General features: G+C 36.6%; 1 protein-coding gene across 1 annotated transcript in view; it reads right to left on the bottom strand.

Annotated features, from left to right (window-relative positions):
• Positions 1 to 9316, bottom strand: part of DR1 (down-regulator of transcription 1, TBP-binding (negative cofactor 2)) — a gene marked incomplete at its 5' end in the record, with an annotated part of 11461 nt that extends 2145 nt beyond the window's left edge. The window contains 5 exon segments of the mRNA XM_009583500.1: position 1; positions 3 to 32; positions 3375 to 3406; positions 3409 to 3525; positions 9103 to 9316. The exon segment at position 1 is cut by the window's left edge and continues 2145 nt beyond it. Of these exon segments, the coding sequence (XP_009581795.1) occupies position 1; positions 3 to 32; positions 3375 to 3406; positions 3409 to 3525; positions 9103 to 9316 (394 nt within the window).
• Positions 9317 to 9319: the final 3 nt, after the last annotated feature.

Raw genomic sequence — 9319 nt, 5'->3', positions numbered from 1 at the left:
TGCTGCGCCAGTTCTGCTTGCTGTTGTCTAGCCTAAAGACATGAATTTAATTGTTAAGGCCATACATAGCTTGTGAAGAATCTCTAGAGCACCTTATCTTTAAAAGCAGTTTTATCTGCATCTGCAGATTCCTTTTGTATATTTTTTACTAATTGTACATATAAAAACACATCTAGAAGTACCTTAATTATTTGTACCAAGATGTTTAGCTATATTCTCTCTTCCTCTGAAGAGGCCACCAGCTGGAGGATTTAGTTACAAAAACAAGAGGCAGAAGCTAGTGTACTTAAGTTCCATTGTAAGGATTGTGCTGAACCACTTCGTAATGGAAAAATTAAGTCAGGCAAAGCAAGGGAAATTTTAGGCTTCAATTTCAAGGGATCTTAACATTTAATCACAGTTCTGAGATGAGAACAGCTCTACTTCGTTGATTACAAATACTAAAACTTGCAATTATGAAATCATCTAATTGTACCACAAAGACACACACTATTACAAAAACATAAAGAAAGACATTATCTTACTTTGCTAAGCAATCTTTGGAAAACAGAGCAATATAAGGTCTTCTCAAGTTCAGGTATGCAGATTGAGGATGGCTTTGCTACAGAAAGGTACAGTCCTTTACTGAAAGGTACAAGAAGTTCTAACAAAACACTTCAAATAGTTCAACTGGTGATCTCTCATTTTTCTATCCAGGGTTTTCACTCATTTTTCAGCAATTACTGTTGATTTCAACAGTATACTAGTCAATTGTGTGGAAGTTAAAACTTAAATTTCTATTTTGAATGAACATTAGGAAAAAGTTCTTAAAATTAAAAATCTTCATTCTTTACTTTTCTGCTTTTAAGTCATCACTAAAAATGTAACGATCTCCCTTCTAACCCCATTGTACTCACTGAATTTTCCTATTTTTTTTCCCAAAGCATCAACAAACAAATTTTAGTTTTGCAAACTTCAAGATGCCAAAAGATGATGCTTTGGAAAACAACCAAAACCAGTTTATCTACCTAGCGAAGTGAAAAAATGGGAGTCTTCCGTTATTATAAGAAGTGTCACATTTTCTCAGTCTGTTCTAGCATTAAAAGAAAATACTTTTACAGAGGCAGAAATCTCTTCTCAACAAAGACTTTTCAGTATTTCAAACTTCAAGTGGTAGTGAGGTTACAAGGGTTGGAAAACCATTTAAGACATTGTAAAGTTTTAAACAAAGGAAGACAGCAGCATCTGTACACATAGGAGTGGCATAAATATTTATCACACACAAAGATAACAACAGGGCTCCCTATTGACCCTGCCACAATTAAGTTTACTGTACACTCAACGAGGTGATGCACATGCATGCACCAGAAATCAGAGGCTCAGCACTTCACACTGGATGGATCGTTTTGTCAGTGCCTACCTCACTGCCGTATTTATAATGATACCACTTAGCCATTTCAAAAATGGAAAAAAAAGAAAAATTCCATTGAGTTGTATTGACTAAGAAGCTTTATAAGCATCTGGTAAACTTCACCCGTTCATTGCACAGATGAACTTTAGCAAGGAAGCCTCAAAAAAACCCCAAATCTGTTAAGGCCCTTGACTTGCACAGAAACTTACAGACATGCATGAACATCGGGATAAGCCATTCCACTGACTTCAAATATTTACAATCATCCAAGCTATCTGCATCAAACATTCATAAGATTAACAGGCAAGTATTTTAAAACTAGAGCAAGAAGTCAGCATTAGTGTCATGCTCTAGAATATTAACAGGATTAGCACAAATAAACGAACCTGCACTTGTGTAACTATTTTTAAGAACGATTACAGTACCTCCAACAGTGTATCACAACGAGTATTTTTGAAAAATGAGACTGCCATCTTTGAATCTAAGCAAAGATTTTCTATATTACCAAACACTATTTTAAAAAATTATTCATACAATCTTGTCAAACTTGCATGCACTTCCTTAATTTAGACATTAAGGCACGGTAGAATTATTATAGAATTCAAAAAGAACATACCTCAAGGGGTCATTCCTTAGATAAAGCGTGGCTTACATAAGGTGGTCATGGCTTCAGCATTTTTTAATTTTTTTTTTTTTTTTTTTAAATATTACTCAGGAGCTAGTATTCCCTTAACACACCTTGTTTGCTGCTTTTTTATTTTGTATACCATGCTAAGTTATTTGAACACAATAGTAAGTAAAAAACAGGTATCAAACTGACTATTATTTGTAAATCTCATCCTTAACCCAGAAGCAGCCATATTAGTCTTTCCAATGTTAGTACAGTCTAACAAAAGTTAGGCAGACATGAATTTATCATAACTAGTTCACTTAATGCTGACAATAGCTATGTGGTATGCTGAAGTTTTAAATGCCTTAAAATTCATCAAGTAATTAAGATTAAAATAGTTGGCATGTTGTAATATGAAAAACAACAGTTATTAATTGTTTCGGCAAGATACAAGTATAGCGAAGGGGAATGAAGCTCACAGTAATCAGACATGATAACACATAACTGAATAAGCATTTTCACCAGAGGAAATTAAAGTAAGCAAACTGAGAAAATAAGACTCATGCCTTGGGTAAGAGGAAAGAGAAATCCAAGATAATTTTCACATCACTTAGTTTAGAGAATGGTCTTGTCAAACTACTAGAATAGTAGAGGGAAAGATGGTGTAGAAAGATAAATAAATAAAATTGGCTTTTAGTCATTTAAACTTTGAGATGTCCACAAACTATCTGGGAAAGCTGGGAGGGGAAAAGGCTGGGATGAAGGAGAATGTGTGTGTGCGTGCGCACAGTATTTGCAGGCAAATGCTTTTCCTATGCCCAAACTCCCTCTTTAAAAATTTATGCATGAATTCACTCAATTAGAGTCTTGCCAAGAGTAAAGGAAGATGAGAAAGGACAAATTAGAAGTTTTGAACGATTAAATGTTTCTTTCAAAGCCTAAGAAATAACATTTGTGCACTGATGGCCAGAAACAGAAAAGATACTTTCACTTTTTAACGCATCAAAACTGGTAATTTCCTAGAACACCAGCTGTCATTCTTTTATTCCTCAGCCAAGTAATTCTTAATGTATTCTCTACAGTAGAATGGAAATACCTAAGTAGCAGCAAAAAATCATGCTTTTTAAACCTAGAGTATAAAATTTGTTTGTATACAAAGTCCTATATGTCAAATCACAGAAGTAACAAGTAGCAGCATCATATTTGTTGACTTCACTTTTCCCAATTCAAACAGGCCACGGTCAAGAGCATCTTAGATGCCACAGCAATTCAGAAGGAAGGGGATACTTCTGGAGGTGTGCATGTGTTTTTGTGGCACTAGATCCGGAGCATTAATTATTCCAACCTCATCAGTACAAGTATTGCTTCACTTACTTTTGCAAATAATTCCTGTTGCTGCCTTAGATAATGCCGAGGTTCTCCAAGCGTGAACTGGCCTTTCTTCTCTTTAGTGCTACTGTTTTGCATTCTTGTAAGACTTCTTTTACTTCACTGATATAGGAGCCAAACCCCAAACTTTCTAGTGCTAGGAAAAAAGAAAGAAAACACATTGTTCAACTTTTACAAAGCTTTTGATAATAGCTATCGATCTGTTTATTCAAAAGATTAAAAAAATAAAGTAAAAAGTTTGATCACTTTTCTACCATCTTGTGACAAAGATCTGTGTTCATAAGAAGATCTGACAGCTATTTTCCCTGTCTCTTCTCCTATGTCATTCAAGAATTCATGTTTTCAGGCTAGAAAAATTAAGGTTAGTCAAGTACAACTAAAGAACTCTGCACTTGCAGAGGATTCAGGGCTTTCAGATACATTTTGCTAGAGATAAGCATTATTCTTCAAAAGACATCTTTCTCTTATCTTCTACATATCAGAATCAAGCAGAATTTATACAACTATGAAGTCCTTCCTATCTGAATTGTTAACCTTTAATCTCTAAGGGATTCTGTCTTTCCAGTCTTCAGTAGAAGGTAAATTAGCAACCTATAACAGAGCAAAAACAATGCATGTAAAATGATCACAGATCCTTCATTAAGACAGAAATAATTAATATTACCTTAGACCTATGAATTTTAGCTTTTGTCTTTTAATATCTAAATTCATATTTCAAGTGCCAAGAAGGTAAAAATGCATAGTTCACACATATAAAGTTATATAAAATTATGTAGGAGCTCTTTATTGTTTTATTTCTCAACAGAAACCCTTTTACCTATCTCCACATGAAAATGTATTCAGAAACTAAAATCTTGCACTTTTATCTGCCCAAAGAAATCTGAAATGCAGCTATATCCTGCAATAATAGCTTTTTTAAAGAATGCAGAAGTAACAGGAAGGATTATAAAAACCCAGGTAGAACGTGTGACAAAAGGCACACTCTGCTTCCCGATTCACCATACACATACCTCAAAGTGGAACCTATTATAGAATATGCTAGAAATATTACATAAACACCAATTATACTAGAAACAAGTCTCAGTTTAATAAAACACCTGGTTCATTTCCAGTACTTACACAAATCAGAGTTTTCTTTATGGAATTATAGTTGTTTTAACCTTTATCTTACTTTATTTCAACCTTATGTCACAAGCTATTCAAGAAATGGCACTAAAATAAACTGGCAACAATCAACAACTTGTTATAAACAAGCTGTTAGTTACACTAACTCAGACTATATTCTAAAATTAATTTTGTAAGCAACCTTTCCCTACCCATAATTATGGCAGCACGCCATTGTATCATACACCTAAACAATAACCCAAAGGCATTCTCTAAGTTTTCAGCTTCCAACTTGTACCCAAGAAGACAATTAATACACTGTCTTCAATAAGGCAGTATGGTGCAGCTGTCTAGTCATGCAGGACTACCATTCCTTTAACAGATAACATTTGGCAAATGAATTTACATAATACCTATTTCTTAAGAAAAATAAAGTTAGAAGACAAACTGATTTAGAGATAATCAAATTACTTCAGAGACAGTATGTTAGTTCAGCCTCAGCCCACACACAGACACTGGAAACACTTTCTCAATTAAGCCACAGTTTCTACAAGAATTACCAAAAACCTTCAGAAACTTTTTTAATCCAACCTCAGCAGATAGGAGGCAAACCCACGTCTCATGGTCCAGAACTGGTTAGCTAAGCAGTCTATATATATTTAGAAATAATTCAATTTTAAAATATAAACAGTATATACAGTAAACTATCCAAAGTCATAATTTTTTTAATCAAAGTATAAAATTTTAAGAACTCTACAAGTCTAACATCACTAAGACAAACCATCATAGCAAATACATAGGTGTTCATCAAAAGAACATTCACAGTGATCAGGTTGGCAATCTGCTGCATCAGAATATGAACAAGTGCCCAGTCTGAAGTCAACAGCAAGAAATTTTAAATGTCCCTTAAAAGAAAATAAATTAATGGAACGAACTTACAGTTATGTATTGAACATAGCACACTAAAAAAAAAATCCAAAAGAAAACACATGCTATAATCAAGACAGATTTGTACAATTGTTCAACATAATAAAGCTATGGAGAACCATACATGCACCGTAGATCTAGAGCATCAAAATTCTGCTGGCTGTGAAACGACTTAAGAAATTTATTATCTTGTTGAAACACATAAAGGCTTTACAGAACACATGCATGGAAGGAATAAGAATCCCTTTATACCTGCATGGTGCTAAAATGTGGGACAAGTGATTACTACTTTAGCAGAGCTAGTGTTCCACCAAAACTCACAGTCCTTCTATTTCTTGAGTCTGAAATCTACATGTCTACCCAGACTGCTGAAAATTTGGTATCTTACTGACATTAGAATCATCACACCAAATTTAAACAACTGAATCCCAAAACACAGCATCTTTTCTTTTTTCTTTTTTTTTGGGGGGGGGGTGGGGAAACACAGACAGGACTTCTCTTATTTACGAACACCAAATCACAACTATCCTTTTCCCAGCCTCCTCCCACTCTTAAAGACTGCATGAAGGTGCAGATCTCTGATTAATCCGTTGAGCATAATTAGTTCTATATTTGTTTTTTATATAATCAGGTCATTCATATCTGAGATTTTTAACTTTTTGTGCTCCTTTCAAAGAAAAATAACTTCCAAGTAAAATCCCAAACATTAACAGTTGGTTGGATTTTTTTAACACTAAAGGCTAATGTAAACACTGTCAGTAGCCTAACAGTCCATGAAAAGAAGCAACAGGATTTGCCATCAATCCATAGCCTACCTTACTGCAAAACAGTTCTATGTAGACCAAGTAATCAAAGTAATCAACTTCATAAAAATGGTGATTTAACATCTCACCATTTTCAGAATTCAATGGAAGTTTAATTTATCACTAAAAGCCTGCTTTGTCATGACTCGCATAACTATCAAATGAGCTATTTTCTGTTCCAGGGTGGAAGGATATTCATTTGCTTATTAGAGTCTCAGACTCAACAACTGGGTTCCTGATGGGGGGATTCAACAATAAACATGGAGAAGACTATCTCCACTTATGACTATTACGTAGCCTTGATGCCTTTGGGTACTCTCCAGCGAAGCTGCTTTGTGTTTTATCACTAGCAGTGAGTGCTTGGCATAGTCTGAGTACATCTACCAAATAGATATCTCATGGGATGCAAAAAGCCTCCGCTTTCCTTTCCCTATGCTGTTGACAGCATTGTGCCAGTCCAGCGTTTGTGCTACCACACAATGAAACACAGCACAGACTTCATCTATCTGAAGCATAACCCAGTGGAAGGGAGAAAGAGTTCTAGCTCAGCACGTGGCCACACAATCATTTTTACTAGCCTTAAGCACCACTGCTGCCAAAGTGAGTGATGAAGTACAGTGATGAAGAACATGAGTACATGAGTACAGTAAAGAACAGTTTCACATTACCTCTAATACAGTCCAATGGCAGGGTATCACCAACTGCAGTGTCTCTTTCCCCTTCCTCCTTCCCACTGAAACAGCCTTCCTGTTCCTTGCTTCCAGTCCAGTAACTTCTTGTTTACAGGAACAGTCAGATCAGCAAACTCACCTGACAGAAAACTGTACTCCCCCTAGATTCTCAAAAAGCAACAGGGTCAGTTGGACCAGCAATTGCTAGATCCAACTCTAGGGAGGGTACAAAAAGATTCCTCTTAGCAGCAGCCTGTGTTTAGACTGGAGAGGTGTGACACGATGGCCATTAGCCTCATTTTACTTCTAAATGAACCGGTTTAAGCATTCAAAAGGAACAAGATATCTGGATGACCACAACAAACATTCTTCCATTACTTAATTTGTTAGCATCAGTGTCATGGAGCTACATTAAGAGGCAGTTAACACAGCCAGTATCTAGAATATAAGAAGACATATGAAAATGCTGAAATGCTATACCTATATACACATAAACACTGTTTCCAAAATTAGCGATCTAAACCCTCATACCTCACAGAGGGAACATCTGCCAACTGACCAGCATCTGGAAGAAGCTAATAGCACATACACCTCCCTAAAGATTAAGATTAAGAACCGCAGAAAACACAAGAACAACTCCTTCCATCTCCGGAGCATTACAAAAATGGATACATCTCCAAAGTTTTCCTTAGCAATATTTGACTAAAAAGTACACATATAATTTGAAAATAATTTTTCCTAACTAAAATCTGGTAACATGAAGACACAGAACCCAGTGAAATACTTGCTTTGGGACCACCCGCGGATGACATGCACACGCAAGTGTGTGTGTATACAAACATACACACACATTTTGGTTTCAATTCATTTTCCAAAAAAACCAGACTAACCCTAGGGCAGCAATAGGTGAAATCTTTTCTAAGGACCACCATTACTGGGAAAAAATACTTTCATACATGAATTCTTTATTGTCCTCAACCTTAAACATCATGTCTATTCCTGTGTTAAGAACTGAGCTCAAATGTTTTGGTGGTCATTTGAAGAAACTATCTGGGTATTTAGAAGCATCACACCCAAAGTATGCTTCCACATGCAAGCACAAGTTTTACTCTTTACATCCTGAGCTTCTGTGATGAAGCCTTGCTAAACTTCCAGATTTAATATTAAAGCTCATATATGCTACGTATTTTCTTTTGCTGTTCATAATCCAGTCAAGCACTTGAAACTCTTCCGGAGAGCAAGCTGATATAATCCAAAGGAATCAAATTTGTTTTTTGTTTCAAACAAAGAATCATTACCAAAAACACATAACATTTTTTAAACTAACTTGATACCATCACAGTCCTGAAAATAGCTCTATTGCAAATGCTACTGTTACTATCTCTACCAAGCAGCAGAATAAAGTACTCTTTCACTATTACTGTTATAAATTGGTTTGCAGCAGACACTGGTATCAACAACCTTTGCTTAAGCAGCAAAGTGAATGATTCCTGAAAAAAGATGCCTGTTGCAGACTTAAGGATGAGGCAAGGTAACTCCCTGTTTGTGGCAGAATTTAAAGAAAAGCAAACAAGAGACAGAGAGAGAACTCTCCTTTTAGTCAAGCAAGGGGAAGTGGAAGTCAACAGCAGAAAAAGATGCAAGGGCATAGGTCACGTTTAAATGCTTTCTACAACAGATACAAATACTTATTTTTAAACAATCAGACTCCCAGGATAGCCCTAGAGGAACATTTTACTCCTTATAGGATCCAGACAGGACGACTCTGGATTAAAGCCTGGGCCCCACGTACCCAATCATACATCTTTTGTCAGTCTCCAATTAGAAAGACATTTAGTAAGTTCAGGATGTTAAAGCATGCATAACCATTCGCAAAAGCTGACCTCGTTTCACAGGTATGAAAAAGACGAATGGATTTGGTGACTTCACTCAAAACACCACAGACTTCCCTGAACCACAAAATGAGAGCTGCTCCTGAGCACACTCAACAGTCGCTCTAACCACAAAAAGACAACCTTTCCTTGCAATGCGACTGACAAGCCAGACAACACATACTTTTCCTCCAGACCTTTAAAAGACCCCTGCCTTTTGTCTTTTATATAGCTACAAGAAACCACAAAGGAAGAAGTCGCAACGGGACAGGAGTGGCTCAAAGCCTGAATGACCGGTGGCGTACCGGACAGAAGCACAGCGCCTCCGGAAGCTCACCTTGTATGACATGCTCTGGGGAGATGGTCTTCTTCTCCGATTTGTTGCAGATCTCGTTGGCCTCTGAGGAGATGAGGTGGATGAATTCAGTGCAGCAGTTTACCACCAGCTCCCGGGCATCGTTTGCCACGCGGACGTTGGGGAGCGTTTCTTTGATCATCTTGTTGATGGCAGCCCTGGGGATGGTGAGGTCGTCGTCGTTGCCCGACGACGAGGC

Source organism: Fulmarus glacialis, unplaced genomic scaffold, assembly GCF_000690835.1.
Source record: "Fulmarus glacialis isolate BGI_N327 unplaced genomic scaffold, ASM69083v1 scaffold44868, whole genome shotgun sequence".
NCBI lineage: Eukaryota > Metazoa > Chordata > Aves > Procellariiformes > Procellariidae > Fulmarus > Fulmarus glacialis.
This window is presented reverse-complemented; position numbering and strand designations above follow the sequence as displayed.